Source organism: Lemur catta, chromosome 2 (genome assembly GCF_020740605.2).
Source record: "Lemur catta isolate mLemCat1 chromosome 2, mLemCat1.pri, whole genome shotgun sequence".
In the NCBI taxonomy this organism is placed as follows: Eukaryota; Metazoa; Chordata; class Mammalia; order Primates; family Lemuridae; genus Lemur; species Lemur catta.
This window is the reverse complement of record NC_059129.1, coordinates 64,052,343-64,077,764: the sequence shown is the minus strand read 5'-3', so window position 1 is coordinate 64,077,764 and position 25,422 is coordinate 64,052,343. Positions and strand designations below refer to the sequence as shown.

At 36.4% G+C, this 25,422-nt stretch overlaps 1 protein-coding gene across 1 annotated transcript in view; it reads right to left on the bottom strand.

The window, feature by feature from the left end:
* Positions 1–4,627: 4,627 nt before the first annotated feature.
* Positions 4,628–25,422, bottom strand: part of PRIM2 (DNA primase subunit 2) — a 269,780-nt gene continuing 248,985 nt past the window's right edge. Inside the window, exons 13-14 of the mRNA XM_045543797.1 lie at positions 12,676–12,744; positions 4,628–5,227 (exon numbers count right to left, since the gene is read on the bottom strand). Coding sequence (XP_045399753.1) covers positions 5,003–5,227; positions 12,676–12,744 — 294 coding nt within the window. The 3' untranslated portion in view covers positions 4,628–5,002. The remainder of the gene's footprint in view (positions 5,228–12,675; positions 12,745–25,422) is intronic.

Below are 25,422 nucleotides of genomic sequence, written 5' to 3'. Positions count from 1 at the left end.
TCCTGTGCACTATAGTTTAGTAGCATCCTCGGCCTCTGTCCACTGGATGCCAAGAAAAGCCCCTCCCCACCCCGTTGTGATAACCAAAAATGTCTCCAGACATTGCCAAATGTCTCCTGCAGGGCAAAATTGCCCCCAGTTGAGATCAGTTTAGACATGCTAGTATTAAAACCGAATCAATTGGACTTAGATGTGTGAAGGCAGGAAGTCATCAAGGTTAACAGAGTGAACAGGTTTGGTTTTGGACACGTTAAATTTGAGATACTAGTGGGACATCCTAATGAAGAGGTCCAAGAGGTAGCTGGATGGATGGGTTTGTCCAAGAGGTAGTTCTCAGTTGGAGATACAGATTTGGAAATTATTTGCACATAGATGGAAAGCAATACCATGGGAGTGGTGAGATCACTCAGGGAGACTCGTGGAGTGAGAAGAGGACCAGACAGGAACTCTACGGACAGCCAAGTATTAAGGGTGCTAGAGAATTGTTTCAATGACGATTTAATACTTGATAATGAAAGGGAAGATAAAAAAGAAGCATGCATCACTATGTCCTTTTTAATCAGTAATGAAGACTTTGGTATCCTCTAAGACCCAAGTGAAAGCACAAATTTTTTAAAAAGTGGTGGACGTGGGGAATCTGGAAAATTTGCATGACATGGTTAGTTTCTACATTAGAAATAATCGTAAATTAAATGCAGTATTTGTTGAATTTATTTTCTCTCTGCAAAACCAAACAAAACAAAACCTTAAAGAGCCTCATAGTTCTATTACGGTGAATGAGTATACCTAGAAATGCCAAGTCTGAATTGAAAATCCATCATACATTTATTAGCAATGTTGTTTCACTACTTTTTCATCAACGTTCAAAAACAGTACTACAATCGAAGGCTCAAGGGAAATACTGTAGATTTATATACAGACATATTCTTTAGACTTTGATAAGGTTCTGCAGTGCTAATTCTTGAAAAAAAATAAAATCATGAAGCAATGGACAAAAAGAGCTTATGGGATAGAAAGCAAATCCAATAACAGGAAATAGTATCATTTTTGGCAGGAAAGTCGGATGGAGTCAGAAAATAATTTCCTACAGGTGACATGATTTCCATAGAGTCACAAAGTTAATTGCCCACATGCCAATTATGGTGAGAGGCCTTAGACTAGGGCAATAGCTGTCTGTCACGAAGGAACCCAATACCGAAAAGGCAGCCAGATGCTTTGGGTAAATAAGTGATTACCTGAATGTAAGTTTGATTCCTTTGCGAGAAACACTAACTCTTCAGGACAACAATGTACCACGAGAAGTCCACTCTCAAATGATGTGTCTTCCAGGGTACCTTATAACCAAACTGGCACACCCATTCAAAATACAACTTCCACACACTGCTTCTGTCTGTGTTAAAAGGGAGAAAAACTGAGTAAAGTTCTTGAAATAATTGCCCCATCTCACTCATCAGTCAGAGAGGATGTTGACCAGTGCTCTGCAAGGCAGGACCCTGTGCGTGCAGCGTTTCTGCAGGGACTCTGGACTGCCCGCCTGATTCCAGCCTGGCAACCTTTTCTCCCCCTCCCTTTGCCAACATTAGGAGAGAAGTTAACAAATGGATCTAATTACCACAGTGGTTTGAGGCTTCTCAACTTTTTTTTTTTCCCTTCCAGCTGTAAAGATGTCCTCAGACTGAGCTTCACATTCAGAACTGCTGTCAAACTCTCACTTTAATGGGCACTTAAATTTAATGTCAAGCTGATGCCTGTGGAAGACCTTGATTAAATTTGCAAACAGTAGACTCTAACCGAACCAGAACTTTAGAGTCGTCTCATTTCGCCTTTCAAGCTGAAATCCCAGAAGTTTTCTTTTCTTCTCTGTAAAGAATTACAGAAGTTTGCTTGCAAAGATCCTTAGTATCAGTAAGACAGCAAAGTGTAACAAGCAAAACACCCTGTATGCTTTTAGAGAGACAAGAAATCCCTCAGCTTATTAAAATTCTATGTGAATTAAAGATCCTTCCCATTGCTTTATTCCATTCCCAGCTCATTCAAAATCTATAACTATTCACTTTAATGACTCTATAATATTATAAGCAGTCCTAAAAAGTTTACTTAAAACCTTCCTAGTGTTCTTTTATGCACACAGCAATTAAGAGTTTTGTACTGTATGGGCAGAGTGAAAAACATTATGGAGAAACATAAAAGAAGTATGATAGAATCTCTGCTAACAATGTCATTGCTTCAACCAGCTACAAATATCCAACCTAGGTTCTTTCTTCTGCTGTTTCGTTTTTTGTCTTTGATAATCATACAGCCTCTCTTTCTCGAAGAGGTAATAAAAGACTAAAAGTTAAAAGATCTGGAAGATTCATATTCTTTTTCACTGGCTACTGTTTTGAAAACAGGCTGTTGGCTTTTGATTTTTCTTTTGGGTTCTTCCTACATCATCCAATTCAAACAGGTCTGCTCTCAAAGAAAACAAATCAAAATTGTCAAGATCTGTGAAGCATGAAAAATAAATTGCTTTTTCCAACTCCAAAAAGCACCCAAAAAGCATTAATTTCTATCTTCTTTTATACACCTCTATTCCCTATCCTCTAATCTATACACTTCACAAAATGTTTCTATATTCTTCTGTATAACACATGACAGGAGATCAAACCTTATTATGAAGAAATTGAACCTGTAATAGAACTCACATTTAAACTAGTGTTATTTTGGAGTTTGGCTAGGCGCTTATAAAACATTCAAGTAGGATGACACAAATTCTTGGGGCTGCCAGTATAAAATAAATAGTCCACTAAGGCACATCTGCCATGCTGTTAATGGCTCTGTCCTTTTAGCTGGTGGGAGCACAGGCTTCATAAAAGGAGAGCATGAGGCAGTAGAAAAAGACAGCCTTCCAAAATGTTGCCAGAGATGAAACATCATGTCATACAATTTCTCACTGAACTACAGCAGAGAGTGCGTCTAATACGTTCCTTCTTTTAATACAACAGAGACTTGCATTTCTGTGCTTGGCTTTCTAAAGCTAACTTAATTCTGTGGTTAAAACAGCTCCATGTAGCACTTGTTCTTAATTTAAAAAAAAAAAAACTTGTGGTTTTGCAGTTCATGGTAGGCAATCACCAGATGCCTGTTGAGAACTACAAATGATGATGGAAGCAGCAGATGGTTTCAGAAGGGAGAGATTTATAGGGGTAATTTGTAGTGGAATAATACTATTTTCCAAACTAGGTGATGATAATTCACCAAGACAAGTAAAAGTTCAGATAGTATTTCATTTAATTGTACGTTACTAAATATTCCATGACATCTTTGACTCAGAAGTGTAAAATAAAAACCTGGTATAGTTGGCATTTTTAGGTTCTGATGATCTGATCATGTTTAAATCTTACATATTGATGATGTAGTTCATCACAGGATTAAAAATGTGGCTTTTCTAATAGTTCAATTTTCTGAAAATATCCTCTTTTTAATTAGTTACATGTCTGATTCAAAAGGATAAAGGAAAAGGACCCCTCTACCCCTCTATACCAGGAAAAGAGGACAGAAATAGATTAATATTTTTCACATATTCCAAGGTAATAGGTGAGGAAGAGTTACGTTTCAGAATGGGGTTCCTAAGAGCCACCCAAACTCTGGGTGAGTGAGTAGAGAGCCTGGGAGGAAGTCAGATAGGGGCATCCACGGTGACACTGCTCTGCAAGGCATGAAGTGCCAGGGATGATCCACCCCAACCTTCCCTCCTTGCCAAAAGCAGGCAAACCGAGCAGGGCATTCATCCTGTATGTCTACAATCCTCCACAGCATTTGCTAAATTCTGCTGCTGGCACTGAAAGGACGGGGGTACTATGAATATCAGAGTATTCATTACTGAAGTTAATGAAGTTACCAAACCTATCTGGTAATTCACAGCAACCACAGAAGTAATAAGACATGGAAGCGGAGAGTATAATAAATAACCACGCTAGACGTACGAGCTTCTTGCTTCAGATAAATTGTCTATTCTTCATGAACCTGCCCCCAGAGTGAATGAAAACATGACAGCAGATAAGAAGTGCCATTATTTTACATTAAAAAAACTCCTCTTCTGTAATAAATATAACTGGCTATACAAATTCTGTTTTTTAAATTCCTAAGTCACAATTCATTTCAGTAGAGTTTGCTGCTACTCAAAGGGGCCAAAGTTTTCCTTGCTGATGTAGAATAACCACAAACAAGTCAGCTAAAAAAACAAAAACAGCCAAAAAAAAAAAAAAGGAAATAATTTAAAATTTTCAGTGGTGATTAGCAGTGTGTTGGATGTTCCAAAGTGCTGCTTTAAGGATGTGAGGGCGATCTGGCTGCGACATCTGTCACCCCATTGATCGCCAGGGTTGATTCGGCTGATCTGGCTGGCTAGGCGGGTGTCCCCTTCCTCCCTCACCGCTCCATGTGCGTCCCTCCTGGAGCTGCGCTCGGTCCGACCTTCCCCGACAGAGGAGGACCGTTCTTCGGTCAAGGGTATACGAGGAGCTGCGCTCCCCTGCTAGAACCTCCAAACAAGCTCCCAAAGTGCTACTTTAAAAACTGAGACAATGTCCAATCTTAAGACACAATAAGATTCTCCCAGTTACACACAGACACAGTCATGTACATTTTGATATTTATTAACAAAAATGGGTGAAGGAATGGGTCAAAATGACAAAGAAGGGTTAAAATAAAAGTGGTTTTAGTTGTATTTTCTGGACTTCAATCAGTCCAGAAAGCTGTTTTTATTTCTTAAAACAGAACTTAAATCATACCATTCAAGTGACAGACTTTAACAGAAACTCTTCATCCTCCCTTTTGTCAACGCAAAACATAGTGCGGTTCTGTGTTTTTACCTGCAAGCGTGGTTTCCTAATGCGTGCGTATCTATGTGGATGGACTGGGGAGGAGTAAAGGGAGAAGTTAAAGTTAAAAAAGAAAAAGGCAGAATCGTAAAGTAGGAATGAAGGCTAGAGAAGAAAGGAGTTGCTAAACTGCTCGAGAATCATTCGCTAAAGTAATCTTCTATTCCTTCCATTTCCGTTTCCAGAGAGGAATTTAAAGAGGCCAGAGCAGATGACGCATCCTTGGTTTTCTGGACATTTGGTTTGTGTTGAGGGGTTTCTGGTTGGACGGCTTCCTTCTTGATGTCTTTACCTCCATTTAGAATACGTTGACTCTCATAAAAGAACTGATTAGGATGATTCAAAGAAAAGCCACAATCATCCACCTGTACAAGGAAGCAAATTTATATCACATTAATACACAGCAAAGCTATAAATATAGGAGTTTCAAAATCTGTCCCAGCCTTCATTCAAAACTTACTTAATACCGAAAACATAGATCCTAACTGTTCTAGTCCATAATACTCAATCTACTACTTGCACCGTTTCATTCAGAAGGAGTTTCAGGTAATACCTGGACATTAATGACTCCATTTATATTTTCAGCCCAAACCTCTGCACTTGGTTGTAGTTCTGTCCAGCTTGGGTTCCATATGCAGTGCCTACTCAACATCTAGGACGGCTCAAAGGCCGCTCACACTCAATATGAAACTAATCCTTTCCCCTCGCCCCTGCCCTTTGCTCTCAGGGACTGGTATCACCATCCATTCTTGGGGCACACTGGACACCTGTCTGTCGCCTCCCCAGCACCCTACCTCCCATCCACACCATGCCCTCAACTCTGGCAATATCCAAACCATTACCAATTCTGGTCGACGATTACCTCAAAATAAAAAATTGGAAGAAAGTAATAAACGTATGTTTGGGAAACAAGCCTGGGTGTGTACATGTGTGTGCCACATTGTGTATCCGTGATGCACAGGTTAGGGACCTGTGTGATTCATTATTGTATTCCCAGTTCCAAGCAAAAGGTCTAGCACATTGTAGGACAATAAATATTTGTTTAAAAAAAAGTGATCTTAAAATCACTTTTGAACATTCTGATACTGGTCCCTGAGACCATTCGTGTTTTAGAGCTTGTTTATAGTCTGGCATATGTAATTTCATTTAGTATAATATAAACTCTGAAAAAGCAACCTAATTCAATGTAATTTCTTCATTCTAATCTTGAGCTTTCCCTGGTCTTTTTATAGAAATTTTTTTCTTTTAATTTTTTCTGTGACTTAATACCAACATGCCTATGTTCATAGTATTATGCTATTTCTTTTCTCAAACACTACCACAAAACGTTTAAGTATCATTTCAAATTATGCATTACACTAATTTCCCCTTATCTGAGGTTTTTGCTTTCGGCGGTTTTAAATCCCTGCCTTCCTGCCTCCTGCATGTGGCACTGACAACAAAATATCATTTTTCTTAAGGTAGTTACTTTGTTGTGGGTTTTTGGGTGGTATTTTCACTTTATATTTTTTGGAAACTAAGAAGCCATTACACTTCTTCTGTCCATCTACCTTATATTTACCAATCTTTTTACATCTCACTTTTTGTACTGAAGTGACTTGCACACAGTAGGTATCTAATAAATGTTTGGCGAGTTTTCCCAGAAATAGCCAGTGTGCACCAGTCACACATTTCACATATTAACTGAAGACTTACTATGTACAAGACCATGTTATAAGCTAGTTTATTTGCAGAATACAGAATGCATTTGACTAAGACTAACTCAAGAAATTTCCAGCCCAGTAAGGCATATATTTAAAAACCTCTGCCAAGAATGGAGACGTGATAAGGGTCACAGGTAAAGGCCCATCAGACTCCACAGTAGAGAGAAATTCCGGCTGGGGAGATCAAGGAAGCTTTGTAAGAGAAGTGCTATTCAAGTTGAGTCTGGAAAGACGGGGACAGTGAAAAGCTGGGACAATGAGGGAAAGGGCAATGCGAACAGCGGGACCACAGGTGCAAGGCAAAGAGGGAATGTCCTGGGAAAGCAAGTAGTTCACGTGGCCTGGTGCGAAAGGCACAAAAAACGGAACAGGGAATGAGGTTGAAAAGACAAGCAGGGACCAGACCTCTGAGGGCCTTGAAAACCGGGGTAAGTAGTGTAGACTGAATTTGCTAGGCAACAGGGAGTCAGTAAAAATCCTTAAGAAGGGAGGTGGTGTGATTAGAGCTATGCATAATCTTCTGGTAGATTAAAATGAATTGGCAGGGGGAATGAACCCTCCTGATGGGTTCATCAATAAACAGAAACAGGGTCTTTTCTGGTAATATTTCAGCACCCCAGGATTCTCTGATTCTCTTTAATAAGTTAATATATGTTGGGCCAATAATTTTATAGTAACTTCAGTGTGTAACAGATAGTGATCGAAGTCTCTTAAAATCAGTCTGTACACTAAAAAACAAATGTTTCTCTTTGCTTTACTTTTTTTTTTTAAACTTGGTTGCTTAATTTCAAAATGTTTCCTGAATGTTTAGGATACATGTATAATTTTTAGAGTCATTTGTGAACTTCTATATTATATTTGATTTTCACCCAATTCATTAAAAACTGGGAGATCCGATATAAACTTTGCATTTTGCAAAGTGTTCCACAAAAAGTAAGTTTATTCCCTAAGACATTTCAATCAGAAGCCTTTACATTTTATAAATAGAAAAAATTAGAGGTCAGGAGATCCTTGAGATCTGTTAAATTGAACCTCCTCCATGCAGAGAATACATGGTTTACTCAAAGTCCTAGAACTAGTAACTGGTTTTGTCTGAATTAAAATTCAGGCCTTTTGACTAGATCATTTAGTTGCTCTGAAAGCTGTTATAACAGGTTTTATGCTAAGTCAAATAAATTGCCAATGATCTCTTCATTATAATTATTTCTAGAGCTAAACTAAGCTATAAAGATCATAAAAAATATAGTATTATTTCATGCAAAAAGAATCTAATACCTTCTGCTGTAATAACACATTGGGGATTTTCTACATCTTGCTTCAAGTTGTTAAAGTTTTCAATACCTCTATCACAGAAGACAATTCTGAATTATTAGACTTCAGTGTGGACAAAATGAAATATGATAATCTTTTTAAGTCTCAAGTTTCTTCTGTGAAATGGAGATAATAGTGCTATATGATAGGGTTGCTATGGGAAAACCAAAGAAATATGAATGTTAAAAGAAAGAGCTGTTGGTTCTACGAAATCTAAATTAAATGTAGAATGACTCAAGAAAGGCAAGTCACTTAAAAAAAAAGTTGAATTCCCAGAAGAACAGGGAATAAGATCATATTGTTTTGTATATATTATTACGTTCCTTTTCCACTTTAAAGAAACCCACACTGGAAACTATTGATGGTCTATTATAGCTATGGTTTATGAAAGAAAGATGAAATAGAATTCCAATCACTAAGCTATACTCAAACAAAAGACCTTGCCCTTACATCAAAAGATTAGCAAATGAATGGTATTTAGATGTCTTAACTTTAAAATATAATATTTAAGGAACATATGTATTTTTATTTTATTAATATTTAATAATTATACTTATTTTAATTAATATTTTTCATTAACCAACTAAAACAGTGCCTAGGGCCTTGACATGAGGGTTTGTACCTTGGCTCTATGTGATGTTATGTTTCTCAACTTTCTTAGGCCTGCAATTGCCTTTCCTAACTATTTTGTTAAGCTCATTGTGATCTATTAAATTGCTTGATAGCAAGATGAAATTAAGAACAGTTTCCTTTTTACTGAATTGTGTTTTCTTTTAGGATGGGTTCTTTGTCTTTTGAGTCTTTCTTTCACTGTTATTTCTAAGAAAGTATATATAGTTGCCATTAAGTTTCCTTTTATCTCATTCAAGGGGGAAAAAAAAACTTAGGGCTTTTTAGGGGAAAGAGAAGAGCATAAACTAAACAGAATGAAAACAGACCTTTAAAACCAAACTTAGGAAAAAGAATAGAGAAAGAGAGGTATCTACATCTAAATCCCCCATTTCGCTTATTTCTGCTCAAGAGCCAGCAGCTATTTATTTCTCATTTAGAAATATTAAGTGAGTATTTTCCTGATTTTTGTCTACTATGAATCTTCTGGTTCTTTCTTTGCCTCCTTTCTTGTTTTGTTGCTATTGGTGACATTTTTCTTTGTGGCTGATGATTTTTGATTATGTTTCTTACATTTTGTTAGGTATTGGGAAAAGCAAATTCTGTGATGCATTTTCATTCTGCCGTATTAAGCTTGGAAGAGCCAAAGTCCTGCAAAGGATCCGAAACAAGATTAGTATAGCTGGAGTCCAGAGGCAGAGGGGCTGGACTGGAGGCCTTAATAGGCTGTGTGATAAATTTTAGATTTCATCTTGAGAGAAGCAGAAGCCATTTAAGGCCTTTTTAAAGCAGGTTCGTGAAATGATCAGATTCCTCTATTTTAAAGGTCACCCCAGCAGCTGTGTGGAGGAGAAAGAATTGGAACGGGGCATGTGTAGACGCTGGGAAATGAATGAGTCAGGAAGCTACCGCAGTGATCCAAGTGAGATGATGGTGGCTGCTAGCCCAGCATTCTAATTGATATCCATAATGATGACCCTGAGTTATTATAAAAAGTCTTAATTGTTTTTCATATATCCTGTTTAAGATGGCAGGAAAATGTTTGATAGGTTTTAACAAGATTTCTGCAGAGATTTATATGGTGGGGAAAAATTATGCTCAGCTATTTAGGAAATAAGTGTCCACAATTACTCTGTGTCCAAACAAGATTATTTCTGAAAACATTATTTGCAATTAAAAAGTCAGAGATTAATCTACACAAGGCCTAGTATTTTCATTCATACATGGAGCACGGAGAAGGTAAAGAATGTACTACAGTATAAATTTATTTTAAACACTGATCCCTAAAAATACTGGGGAAAACCGGTTTTAAGCAGGCCAGCTTTTGACATATACTAAATGAATATCTCTCAGACATTTGCTTGGAATCAGCACATTTTGCACACAATGACCTTCACACAAACATGGGTCTCATATTTCTGCCACTGCAAATGTAGATTTTGAAGGAATGAAAGCAATATTGTTTTACCTATGGGATATTTGGGTTTTAATCAAGAGGTTTTGCAATGACAGCTTATAATGAGGCAGCTGGTATTACCAAAACAGCCATATGGAACTATCACAGTGCTGCTGCAAATGGCATCAATTAACTGGTTCATTTTCAAAACTTTCATTTAAGCGAGTTTGATCACAGAGGCCTCAGGAAAATAAACATAGGGTTTTATTTGGGAAGGGGAGCAGGAAGGCAGAAACCTGACAAAAATAGATTCTATTTTTACATTAGAAAAGATAATACATGAAGGAAAATACATTTAAAGAACCTATAATGAGACAGCTAGTGAATACAAACAGCCTTTTACTTCATTGATTTATACGTGGTTTAAATTAGATTACTTCTATATGTGACAGGATTGAGATACATGTTTTTTCAATACCTTCATTCATCTAAGGCAAGCCTTAAAAATTAGCAATAGTATTATAGCAATACTCTTATGGGAATAATCAATAGAGAGCTATTACAAAAGCAGAGTTGAGAAGTAAAAAAAACCACTCCTTTTTCAGTGATTATGCCACAAACTCAATGTTTAACTCTAATTTTTCTATCTTATTTTTTAAAATAGGAAAGAGGTTGGATAATAGACCTCAATTTGTGAAAGTTCTGAGGCCTCTTAGTTACAAGTGTCTGCAAATGATTAAGAACATATATGAAATTAAAACTCTCAAGTTGAGCCTGCAAATTAAGGATTGCGGTCTTGGAGGAATGAGTCATACAAAACTGGTGCTGGCTTATCTGTTGTGATTCCAGTTGTGTAATAAAACTAGTGAGACTTTGCTGTTGCTTACTATTTTCTTGATGTTTAGTCCTTTAAATTTTGTAAACATAGACATGTTTTAAAATACGAGTCATATTTTCAAGTTAGGTGTAGAAGAAGAGGACTGGATCCACAGCGGACCGGGGCTCTGGCTCCAGGTTGTCCATTAACCAGCTGTGGTATGTAGGGCAAGTCACTTAGAATTGCTAGGCCTCCTTTGTTTTAGAATGTAAATGATGAAGGTTGGATCAGATGACCTCTAAAGTCCCTCCAGGTTTATTATTCTATGAATCTAAACAGGAAAAGGCTAATCACCTCCCCAGTCATCAGTGCAAATCCAATACCAAATACCATGAAACAGCACCAGCTTTCAGATGAGTTAGACAGCCTGGGTTCAAACCCAAGTTCCATCCCCTCTTAGCAATATGACCTTACACTGGTTGCTCAGCCTCTCCAAATTCTATTCATAAATGGGGATATATATAGTACCTTACTGTAGTGTGAATTAAAAGAGCTACTATGTTCAAAGAATTTAGTGCTGTGCCTAGCACGTATTAACGGTTCTATAGATACTGGCAGGTATTACTATTATTATTTTAATTATTATTGGTATGTTATAGAATATACTTTTCCTATGAAATATTCTATCAAGAAATTCTGCAAGGATATAACCAGAATAGAAAAATTATTTTGTGACAACTAAACAGAAACATAAAAATAATTATAAAACTTAGCATAGTAACTGATGATGAATTCAATAAATGCAACATCTTTTGGGGAGGGTCATGGATCCCTGATAAATGCCACAGACTCCAGAAAGATGCACATATGCATTCAGAGACAAAATGTTTCAGCAAGAGGAGCACGGACCTCCGAAGTCCATTCCTGGATGTCTGTCCCAGGTTAGGAATCCACGCTCAGGATCAGTGGTTGCAAATTAGGGGCCAGTGGGCTGAATCTCACCTGCAGATGTGTTGGCCTGCACAGGGCCTTAAAATTTGTCAATGGGAATGTCTCTAACGGCATAAACTCTTCAGTGTACCATAGTTCTACCTTACTCTCTGGTATTAATCTCAGCCAGCTTCACTTTTTTGGGTTACCTGCCTGATCTCTGTAGGCCTGAGTTTGTGACCCCTGCTCTACACATTTCAGAACCTACTCTGAGACAGACTGGGTCGTTCAGCACTCACTGCAGTAACCTAGCAGGCCTTTTTGTATTAAGGAGGCTGGTAAGGTAAGAACCAAATACATTTCCCCGACTCCCTTACAGTTGGGGGTCCACATGTAATTTAGGTTCTGCCGTGCAGATAAATATGAGACTTGGAAGTTAGATTACAACAACATGAGGTTGAAGGATCAAGATTTTCTGAATGGAAGGTGGCAAAAATCTTTGGTTCTTCTGGGCAGCTGTGGCAGAGGTTCTAGATTTAGTTCAGAGATTGGCACATTAAAGCCTATGGGTCAAATCTCGACCCTATCTATTTCTATAAACAACCCTCTACTGGGTTAGTCATACCTATTCATTTACATATTTTCTGTAACTGCTTTTTCACTACAATGGCAAGGTTAAGTACTTGTTACAGAGACCATGTATATGGACCACAAAGCCTAAATTTTTTACAAATTGGTTCTTTACAGAAAAAGTTTACTGACCCTTGGTCTCATCCCTAGATATGGAGTGGTAGGTGGCAGCTGCAGTAAAGTAAGATTTTCTCATGATGTAGCTTCTTCTAGTTCCAATATTCCTGGTTCTGCAGCATCCAAGCTTAGTTCTCTGGCCCTTCTATAAATTTTGTAAGTTACTTAATACCATGTAATAAATCCCGTTCTGCTGAAAATAGCTACAGTGGTTTCCATTGCTGCAACTAAAAACCCTGAATGAGATAGAGAGTAACAAAAGACAAAGAATTAGGCTGTAAAGTAAAAAAATTTACTTACATTATGTGTTATCTCGAAGTATTTCTGACAGGCTATGTGGTAATGTGTACCCTTTACTAAATCCAAAATCTAAAATGAAGGAGGAAAAAGAGAAAAATTAGAAGTTAAGTTTCTTCTAAGCCACTGTAGCTTGGCATTTTTGTAATCTTCATTCCAGACAGGAAATGCAATAAATCATGTAGCATGTTGTACTTCTGCAGCCCGGACACTGTGATAATTCTGACATTATACAGTAGCGGTTTAGGTCAGCATTAAACTACAGAGGACAAGAGATAGTAAGTGATCTTTCTGACCTACCAACTGAGCATTTTAATAACTTTACCTCGACAACAAGATGAAAATAGATCCTGGCATTATGACTTTGACAGTTATTGTCAGAACATCATATTGCAACATCTCTTCCAAAATTGTAGATATAAATCTAGTAATCTAATGGTTAGTGCATGAAGCAATCAAGCATACTATTTAGATTTTTATTTTCCACATTACTAGTTTATACAGATACAACATAAAATACTGCTGTGTGCCCATCAGGAAAATTTAATGGAAACCCTTTGGATAAGTATCTGTGAAGAGGGAATGCTTTTACCGTCAGTCAGATTTGTCCTTTTTGAAATGAAGTTATTTCTAGTAAAGCTCAGCAGAATGTAAGAGTGAATAGTCTATTCTGAACACCTATTAGGAACATCATCCTATCTTTTGTAAATACGATTTGCTTTCCAATTTTACTTCATGTAATCTCTTTAGAGCGGTGCAAACTCCCATCCTTATCAGCAGAGTGCAATGCCAGTTGAAATCTATAGTTTCATCACCTCCCCACATCCCCAAACAAATAAAATATATATTTGGCCTATTTATCAAACACAGTAAAATGCTGGAATTAAGAGAGAACCTCAAATGAAGGGAACCATAATTCTGGAGAAATGTTAATTTCTTTCCCTTTTCAAAAGGCTGAACTTCCTGTCACAAAAAGAAATGAACATGAAGTCTCAAATTCCTGCCATCCTCATTGTTGAATATAGCTTTACGTCTTTTGACAGATACACAAAGAGATTACAGTTGCAGAATGGGCATCACACAATACTGACAGGAATGTGCTTAAAAGATTTTTTCTCTGATTGTCTTATAGATTACTTTTCTGATTCGATATCACCTTTTATTAAATCTTATGGAAGACCTGTGTAAATGCCAACCAATCACAGAATTCATTTGACCTGTCTACTTTTCTTGAATTATTAGAGCGAAAATTAAAAATACATCAATTTGAAATGAATGACAAATTTTAAAATGAAGAAAGTAACAAAGTTTTCCAAGTAATGCTAACACTGTAGCTCCTATTCTCTCATGCTTTCACACAGAGTTTTAAATTGTATGGAAATAAACGTGCAAATAATTATTGACAAACATCAATAATAAACAATATATTAATATCTGTGAATTAGAATTTTGGAGAAGTAAAGACTTCAAACATAAATTTTAAATCATGTCATAAATTACCTGAAGAGAAAATTAATTCATAGAAATAAAAAAGCTCAACTATGTAAGTTCCTTTTACGTAAAAACAAAACAATGAATCTAACATTCTATGTATATAAATTTCTTGTTCTATGTATGTAAAACAGAAGTAATACCTTTAAATATCTTCCTTGCAAAGTAAATATGTAACATTATGTACATACAAACTAATATATATGTTTGGGAAACATGCTATGAAGAAATACTTATAAGAAACATTAATAAAAATAGTTGCCTGATGGTCAAATATGTAAAAACATTATTAAGAACAACTGACATACAAGCCACAGAATGTGAGAAAAGGAGATTTACTGGAAATTCTAGTTTCTATAAAAAAATTAAATTTAGATTAATCACACAACAATCTCCACCACCACCACCCCCACTCCCAGGGAGGGCTCTTCCTTAACAAAAATAATTGAGTTTTTCCTTTATCTTTTTAGGAAGAATTTTTACTGGAAATTTGCCTACAATCTACAAATAAATCACCCAACCATCTATCCTTAACTTACCAGTCATGTCGCAGCATATTTGAGGTGAATGAAAGTTTTCTGTACATATGTAAAGGTGTGATGAGAAAAAAAGACACTAGAGGGTTTTTTCCCCCTTTGGCTGGAAACGCTATTCAAAGACAGACAAATTTAGGCCTCTGGGGATGAGGTAGAGAGGGAGAGAAGAGAGAATACCAAGTAACAGAAATACAGAGGACCGAAAAATGAGCTAAAAAGAAATCCAAGAAAAAGACTGCTTTGAGGTGAGTAGGTATGAATGGTAGATGTTATCTTCATTTCAGAGATGAAGAAATATATCCTCTTAAGGTGTCTGTCTCATAAGCACCATTTACCACAGAAAGACTTAAAAAAATCTCTTGGTTGCTTTAAGAGGAATATAAAAAACATGCTTTTAAAATGACAATAGAAAACATGAAACATTACTCAAAAATCCAACTAATAAAAACATATATTTTAATTTAAGATTATGATCTCTATTAGAGAGATATAGGAAAAGCAAAAAAAGAGAGAAAGAGAAGTTCTTGTGGACCAATGACTGAAGTCTGGTTTTCTCTCTGAGTAACGTGGGGAGCGACTGCACTGTGCTAAGCACAGGATATAGGGAACTGACTTACATTTTTAACAAGATCATCCTGCCTGCTGTGCTGGGAGCAGAGCGGAAAGGGCAGGTGTAGAAACAAGGAGCTCATTACAAGAATCCAGGGAATAAATGATCAGTCCTCGGACCAGGGTAGTAACAGCAATAGTGGTGAAAAGTGGTCAGATTGGGAGACAGAATCATTTCCCACTTAACTGCCATAAACTGTTTCTGAAAATCACATGTTCAGCATGAAAATGCTCAAGAGGAATCTGTTCCCCAGTGTTTCTTTTTTAAATTTTTTATTGGTACATAATAATTGTACATATTCATGGAGTACAAGTTATATTTTAATACAAGCATATAACGTATAATGATCAAATCAGGGTAACTGGGACATGATTCACCTGAAACATTTATCATTGCTTTATGCTGGGAACATTTGAAAACTTCTAGCTATTCTGAAATATAATAAGTTATTGTTAACTATAGTTGCCCTATTGCACTATTGAACACTAGAACTTTTCCCTTCTATTTAATAGTATTACCCATTCACCAAAACCCAGTGTTGTAAATTAATGCATTACATGCAACCCTACCTCCTCCTCCTGCTGAGCCCAACTGATTTCCTAAATAAAGCTAACTTGTTTTAAAACTCCGGAAAATGCCAATATATAAGAAACAAACTATCACATAAAATAAATGTGAAATACCAAAAATAGCACTTACTAGCCACTAAACAACATGATTAGCCAACATATGCTGTGCAGTAACATTAGTATGACACCTCAAGTCTCTTTTAGTGTTAGCAACATCGTAGATCCATACCCTATTTGCTGACTTCAAAATTTTCACAAGTGATTCTGATGTTCTAGCATTTATATATGGAATGCAGCTTGAGACTTTTTCTGTACCTCATTTCGCTAAATTTTTCTGAAATGAACATCACCGGTAAGCATTACATTAAATATTCTGCAGGTATCTCTATTTTGAGGATGGTGCTAATACATCTTGCTGATGGGCTGGATGACTTCAAGGCAGGAAATACAAAGCTGAAAATCAGGGAACGGGAAGGAAGAGTTAAGGCATGAGCAAGACACTAAAATTCAGTTTGTGATATAGAAGCAAGATTAGAAACCTGGCAAACAAACGCCAAAATCCAAGAAGGACAGATGCCTGAGGTGGACTCTGTGGAACAGAATTGGGGTCAAAATCAAAATGCTCCACAAGGTAAAGAAATCAGAATGAAGATGTAGTCAGGGAAACGATTTGACAGGTTTCCTCAGCACAGCATCTGAAGACCCAGACATCTGTCCTTACAAACTGACCTTGGCCCTTGTTATAGAGAGAGCTCTTCAAGGCCGGCAGGTAGGGACTGGCCCTGAGCGAGGTCAGAAACAGAATGGGTCAGGGGAACACAGGCTGCACAGAGGTGGAAACCCCCCAAGAGGAAGAAATATAAGGGGACAAAAAGGAAGCAAACAGGAAGAAGAAAGAAACAGGTAGAAGAAAAATGTGAAAAGCCAGATAAATGGGATAAGTGACATGGAGTCCGTATCTTGCAGTTTATGTAGCTTGTAAACATCAAAGTGTAACCCACAGCTCATAAAAAAATGTTTAACTGAGTTTCCAGTTTTCAGGCTCCATCCTAGAAGAACCAGAGCACGTCACGATTTCTGCTCGCACACAGCACTAACACCAAAGAACAGTTCTCCAAAGCTCAGAGGGAACCAAATCAAGGGCCAACTCTGATGCCTGAGCTAGTAGTTTCCTAATTTTTCTTTAGAAAAACATAACAAATTGAACAATCATATCAAACAAAGACATTTTGAAAACTATAAAATTTTTACTTAAAGAAACAATTCCTATGAAGATCTAAGAATATTGCTCAAATGGCAGTATGACTTTTAGTTTTTAATGCCAATATTTCCAGACTAAAGTCCAAAATGTCAAGTGTAACAATCCATTTATTGTTCTAATCCAGTTCATCAGTAATCAAAAGGCTGAGAAAAAGTTAGGAGTAGTGATATCAAACTACTATACATCGGTAATTAGTATTCTTTGGCTTTTCTCTTTTTTAACTGTTCTTTACCAAATTGACTAAAGTCCACCAAGAATAATATTAGAGTTTTAAAAATAAAACAATGCAGTTTATCATCTTCACAAAACAAATTTATCATATTAATATTTGCTAAGTTTGGCAAAATGCATTTTGCCAAAATCTACTATTTCATCCTCAAGGTGAATTACTGCTTTGTTTTTTGGTTTTTTTCTGTGAGAGAATTCTAATGAAGTGGCTAACCAAGATTCTTTGCAGTTGAGGAACAAAGAGCAAATAGGGTGATATTTTCCTAATCTGATCAGTAATAGAGCATATTCACTTGATGAACATATACAAAAACACTGCTTGGAAACGCTACATACACATAGATATATAAAATAGAACTATATATACAAAAATAGAACTCTCTCTATATAAACACACACATTTTATAACTTCGAACCACACTTCCTTCTCTTTTCCTAATAATTCTCCAGTATTTCCTGCCAGCTGCAAATTCCTCTCTGCCTTTTGCTTCAGTGCCTGCCAATGAGGTTTAGATGATTACCTGGCAGCAGAATACAGCCACCTGCCCGTGCTTGGCTTTGGTGAGTAGAGTGTTGTACAGCGATGTATGCTGCCCTCACCAATGAGACAGGGAGATGATTTGTCTCTAATTCAAGGTCATATTGTGTCTTATTTAAAAGTGATGACAAGCTTGTTTATTCCTAAAAAGCTCAACCTTTCAAAATTAGACCACTCCATTTCTCCACTCCATTTCTAACCTTCCCTATTTCAAAGGTGAAAGAAAAATGCGGTGGCGATGCCAAGTCTGGCTCACTTTCGAACACACTCCTTGGCTCCCATTTCTCACAAACTCAGCACAGCTTAGCCTGTCGCTGCCTTACCCCCCCACTGTGACCTTCCTTCACCTACTGTCTGATCAGGGCCAAGTTTCCCTCTCTTGAAAATGTACTTTCATTCATTTGAAACATTTGGATGTCAAGAATTTTTCTGACTCTTTATTGTCTATAAACAAAGTTATCAGACTGAGTCAATTCTACCTCCAAATGTCTTTAAAACCTACCTTTTCCACTCCATCGTTCAGGCCCTCGTCATTCTCTTTCTTATCCCTTCCTCACTCAAGACAGCTTCCATATTGCCACCAAAGTAACTTTTCTAAAATCCAAAGCTAATTCTGGCACTGCTGGCTCCCAGCTGTGGATGGGGCACGAACTTTTCATCATGGTCCAAAAGCCTTTCTCTCATCAGGTCCGGCTTCCCTCTCTGGGCTCCTGTCTTGCCCCACCTGGCCGTGGGGGCCCTCCCACGCTGTCCAGCTTCTACTGCAGTGTGTTCCTTGGAATTTTAGCTCCCGAAATCCTAGTGTGATCAGGGTATTTTCTTGACAAACATGTTCTTTGACTTGGTTTAATCTAGAATTATCTAAGTGTCTTTATGGCAGGACTGATCAGGGTGGTGTTTCTCAAACTATAACAATTTGTCCCCAGAACTCATTTTTCATAGATCTCCCAGGACTACGGTTCCTGAAACCACATCCTGACAACCTTATCTAAATCTGGCAAGTCTCATCCTGCTCCCTTATCCTGCTGTAGTTTTCTTTCACTACTTATTTGTCATCCCCACTGGAAGATCAGCTCCACGAAGGCAGGGGTCCCATCAGTTTTATTCATCACATATCTCCAGTGCCTTGAACAGTAACTGGAATACAGTCATCACCCAAATATTATTTTTTGGTGTTCAATGAATGTGGTTCCTTTTGTCTAATGCGCCTCACTTCCCTCCGTGAGGGAAATTCCTACTCAACTTTCAAACCCCAGTTAAATGTCCCTTCCTAGGTGCAGAATTCCCTTCCACTCTCTCCTCAACAGAAGATCTTTCCCCTCTGATTCTGCAACTCACACTTTGAATATATTTTTACTAAAGTACTTATAGAGCACTTACCATACTTTACTGTAATTAAATAGGCACCAAGAAAATGATTCTTGCAAAGCAATATTTAAACTCCTACCCAAAATATTTATTTTCTCAGTGTACATTAATACCAACATTTTGGATTAAAGGATTTAAGCTTTTAGGGAACATCAACAACTAAGTGAACTTAGAATGGAGGAGGGAAAGAAAGAAAAGGAAGAGGAGGGGAAGGAGGAGGGAGGGAAGGCAAATGAGAATCTATGTGTTAAGCCCGTTTAGAGACATGGAGAAAGTACTGCCAAACCTCAGCTCCACGGTTCAGTTACTGGTACTGTGCTTTGAGTTTTCTGTTATTTTAAGTACTATAAAAACAAGCCAGTTCAGAATCACTATGCCCTATGATCTTCATGAAAATGATGAAAAGCATTTATATTGATTTAATAATTATTTTCAAAGATATTATTTCAAAAAGAGATGTATCATATCTCCTTGATATGCTATTGAAAACAGAAGCTAAATTTAAAACCTGTCACTTAAAGGTTTTTCCAGGGACTAGAGGATTACAAAAGAAAAATAATAATATAAATTCAGAGATAGAAACTAGCTAATAAGAAATATTTAGGTCATTAAATATGAAATGTCTGATTTCGAATCAACAGTGTAGTTTATTCTATCTCAAACAAGAAGCAGTACAATTAATCAAAGTGTGTGCCTAAAGTATCAACACAGTTTTGCCACTTTGCTTATGGTAGATTGTTTATGCCAGCAGCAAAGAAGCCTGGAGAGTGAGTGGCAATGAAATCGTGAAAGGTGTTTTCCACAGCTTGTTGAGAATTGAATATTTTTCCTTGCAAGAAGTGGTCCAAAGCCTGGGAGAAATGGTAATCAGTTGATGCAAGGTCTGGTGAATACGGTGGATGACAGAGAGTTCCCAAGTCCAGCTTCTGTAGTTTGAGCAGCATTGTTTTTTGTGACATGTGGTCTTGCAGATGAATTGGCCTGTCTCTACTGACCAATCTTGGCTGGTTAATGTCAAGCATCCTCATCGTTTCGTCCAATTGGTTGCAGTGGACATCCGCTGTAAACATCTGACCAGGTTCCATGAGGCTGTAGTGGATAATGCCAGCACTGGACCACCAAACAGACACCATTAGCTTTTTTTTTTTTTTTATGAATATTCGGTTTTGGACTGTGTTTTGGCACTTCATCTTTATCTAACCATTGTGCTGAATGCTTGCAATTGTCAAAAAGAATCAATTTTTCATCACATGTAACAATATGATGTAGAGATAGTTCACCTTTGTGTCGTGACAGCAAAGGCAAGCTTCAAGATGAATTAAATGAGCATCATAAGAGAAATACGTTGCCAGCTTCTTTACCTTACCTATTTGTTTCAAATGGTCCAATCTTGTTGGAATAGTAACGTCAAACCTTGCTGCTAATTCATACATAGGTTGAGATGGATTCGCTTCCACTACAGCTTTCAGCTCATCATTATCCACCCTTGGTGTCAGGTTGCCCACGTGGCTCATTTTTAAGATTAAAATTACCAGAATGGAACTTCTCAAACCACTGACTTACCATGTGTTCACTAGCCATATCCTTCCCAAACACTTCGTTGATACTTCGAGCTGTCTGCACTGCATTGGTTCCACGATGGAACTCATATTAAAAAATAACATGCATTTTTGACTTATCCATGGTTTCACAAAAATTGCTCTAAAAAAATTTTTGAAAGATAATCACAAGCCAAAAGTGCATTTGAAAGAATGAGGTTGTACTTTTACAGTAAAAAATAAAAACAAAAACAAAAAAACAAGAAGTATCAAAGTGAGTAATTGTCAGAGATATCAGCTGTCAAACTTAGTACTTAAGGAAATCAGACATTCCATACTTAATAACCTTTAATGTATTGTAAATTGATGGTAAACACCACCAAGAAGTCTGAAATGGCTTAAAGCTAAGCAGACTAAAAATCCCAAGTATTTGTTTTATGAACTAAAGTCAGATATTTAATTTTCTGGGTACTTGAAGTTTGCTGCTCCAAAAAAGGAGAGGATGCCTTTGGGAGTATACTTTATAAAATTGATCAAGAAACAGAACTAAGCTAGGAGAATAGTTTTATGACTATAGGTAGACAGGTTGGATTTTATATAGTATCCTATCATAAATGACAGTATTGTATGCCACTGAATAAAATTCTTCTATATATATCAGTCATTTCTCATATAATGAAAAAAAATAATTATAGAAAGATGCACAACTATAAACAGAGTACTAATATGTCTTAAGAATGTTTTCCATTTTAATACAAATTTAAGTTTTCATTAATAGGTTTAGCTGAGAATGGTATATGTTACTTGACTTCCAAAGTGATTTTTCTTTGAACCACCTTTCACAACATAAGAAAGGAAGGCTATACACAGAAATCAAGTTAGATGTTCAGTGATCTTTGTGATAAAGCCAAAAATACAACCATGGCCTGCTGACACCAATTCTAATGCTTAACTTCCCATCTTTTCCTTAATGTAGTTCTAGGATTTACCAAGAACAATGTACACATTTTCAACTATGACACTAGGAAAAGCAAAGCTAAGTGTAGCAATCAAAGTACTGTTCTCATAAATCAGAAGAGATGCTCCTGGAGACAAAATAGACAAAAAAGCTGCTCTTAAAAGCAGTTACTGTTCATAAAGTAATGGACAGACTGAATACTACCATCCATTGACAAGTACTTCTTACCTAAGAAAATCATAGGAGTTTTTAGGTAGTTTAGATTTATATGAACATTAAGTAAGAAGTCATTGAGATTTATCTTTGCCATAAAATCTTCTTGACATAGAGTTACTTTTAAGTCTTTTGTAAACTGTCCCTTTTGAAAGATTTCTTCATTAAAAGGCATTTACCAGTTTTAGACTTAATATGGCCACTAACTTCTTGAGAACTTTTGGACTATGAAAAGCAGAGGTTAATCAACCTCCCAAGAAGTAATAAGAGCATACTTTCTTCATATTCATATTGCATGGTTTTAATTTCACTATTAAGTTTCTTGTAAGCACCAATTAGATCTGCTTTAAAAATATGCTGAGTCAAAATTCTATAACACATTTTCTTTCCCTATTGAAAAAACTACTAATAAAATGAGAAAAATTTCAAAAACAGTACAAAACACGTTTGTAAAATAATACCTTGTTTCAATCAAACAATTTGAAAAATGACTAGTAGCCTTATGTATACTTTTGAGTCAATATACAAAAGTAAATACTGGTTTTAACAGGTCAAATACAATTGTTCACCAGAAACAAACATTAAAATACAATGTGGAAACAGAATCTAATCACTGTAATATTCAATAGTCTCAGGTTCTCAATAGTCACCTGTAACTACTTAGTACAGTGCTCTGCAACAGAAATATGTGCCACGTCTATGATTTTAAATTTTAAATTTTCTATAGCCACAATTAAAGAGGTAAAAATAAACAGATAACATTACTTTGAGTAATATTTTACTTAAACCAATGTTTCCAAAATATTGTCATTTCAACATGTAATCAATATAAAAATACTACTGAGATTTTTACAATGTTCTTTTTTAAAATAATACACAAATTCTTTGAAACCTGGTATATATTTTACACTTAAGCGCTGACTCGAACTGGCTTGTGAGTGCTGACTGTGCACATCTATTCCCAACTCTCTTCTCAACAGGGCTCAGCAACATCACATTGTTAGCTGGACAATGGCCACAGTAGGAATATTTACACCACAGAAATCAGCCGAGACCTACTTTACCAACACAACACTGCCTCCAATACATCTCTATTTGGACCAGCCACATTTCAAATGCTAAAAAGTCACATGGAGCCAGTGGGTATTACATTGGACAATGCAGACAGGTTATATAAAAAGAATTGGACTTCCAGAGTTAACAATTTATAATATTCAAAATGTCCAGTTTTCTATAAAACATTATGAAGCATCCAAGGAAAAAAAGTATGGCCCATTAAAAGAAATGAATACAAACTGTTCCTGAGAAAGCGCAGCATATACTTACTAGACAAAGACTTTAAATCAACTGTCTTAAATATGTTCAAAGAGCTAAAAGAAACCACAGATAAAAGGTAATCAAGAGAATGATGTCTTAATAGAAAATAGCAATAAAGGGAATTAAACTATAAAAAGGAACCAGACAGAAATTCTTGAGCTAAAAACTAAGACAACTAAATGAAAAGTTCACAAGCGAGTTTCAACAGCAGTTTCAGCAGAAAGAAAAAGTAATCAGCAAACTTGAAGATAGGTCAATTGAGATTATCTAACCTAAAGAGCAGAAGGAATGAAGAAAAATTAACAGAACCAATGCAGCATGCAGAACACCATTGTGTGCACCCTACATACACATAATGGAACACTCAGAATATTTGAAAAAATAATGGCTGAAAACTTCCCAAATTGGAAAAAGACACAAATTTACACATCTGAAAAGCTCAACAAACTCCAAAAAGATAAACACAAAGAGATCCACACTAACATGCATTATAAACAAACTGTCAAAAGCCAAAGGCAAAAAGAGAATCTTGAAAGCAGCAAGAGAGAAATGACTCATCATATACAAGAGATATTCAATAAGATTAATGATTTCTCAAGCAGAAACCAATAAGGCCAGAAGGCAGTGGGATAAAACATTTTGCTATAAGACCAAAACTGCCAACCAAGATTCCTATATCTGACAAAACTATCCTTCAAAAATGAAGGCGAAATGAAGGCATTACCAGATAAACAAATGCCGAGGGAGTTTATGGTTAGTAAACCTGCCCAACAAGAAATACTAGAGGTAGTCCTTGAGACAGAAATGAAAGAGCACTAGAAAGTAACTCAAGCCATACAAACAGAAAGAACACTGTAAAGGTAACCACATAGATATACAAAAATCCAGCATTATATTTTTGATTTGTAACTCCTCTTTTTTTCTGATGATTTAAAAGACATGCATAAAACAATAAGTCAATGTTAATGACTTATTAACATTGTATCAAGATGTATCAATGTATCAAAATGTACTCTGTGACGATAACATAAAGAGGGAAGGACAGAGCTATATAGAAGTGCATTTTTTATATACAATTCATGTTATGTTGGTATTAAATAAAAATTGTTATATGCTAAAGAGGTTAATTGTAATCCCCAGGAAAACTCTTAAGAAAATAAAAAATAATACAGAACAGAAAATGAAAAGGGAATCAAAATGGTGCATGCTATGGTTTGAATGTGTCCCCTCCAAATTTCAGGTGCTGCCATGTAATAGTAGTAAGAGGTGAGGCCTTTAAAAGGTGATTGGGCCATCAGGGCTTGTTCCTCTGTGGGATTAAGGCCCTTATAAAAGAAGCTTCAAGTAGCCTTGGGCTGGCTGGCCAGCTAGCGCTCTCACCGTTCTGCCTTCTGGGATGTGAAGACTAAGCAAAAAGAAAGTCCTCACCAGACCAGATGCGGGCCCTCAACCTTGGACTCCCCAGCCTCCAGAAGTGTGAGAAATAAATGTCTGCTCTTTATAAACTACCCAGTCTGTTATAACAGCACAAAATGATTAAATTCACTACAAAAAAACCAAAACAACACTTAAATGCAAAACAAGGTACTAATGGAGATATTGAGGGACAAAAGTATAAGGCATATCAAAAACAATGAGCAAAATGACAAAAATGAATCCTTCCTATCAGTACTTATTTTAATTATAAATATATTAAACTCTCTAATCAAAAGGCAATGATTGGAAGAATGGATAAAAATATAAGATCAAACTATATGCCCCCCATAAGAAACTAACTTTAGTTCCAAAGGCACAAAAAGGTTGAAAGTGAAAGGACAGAAAAAGATATCCTATGAAGAACAACCAAATGAGAGGTGGGACAGATATATCAATGTCAGAAAAAAACAGACTTTTAGTCGAAAATTGTTGCAAGACAAAAAAGGACATTATATTAACAATGAAAAGTCAATCCATCAAGAAGATGTAACAATTATAAACATAGGCAACTAAAGACAGACACCTAAAATACAGGAAGCAAACACTGAAAGGAATTGAAGGTAGAAATAGATAGTTCTACAATAATAGTTAGGAGACTTGCTTTTTCAATAATGCAATGAAACATTTAAAGAATTAACACCAATGCT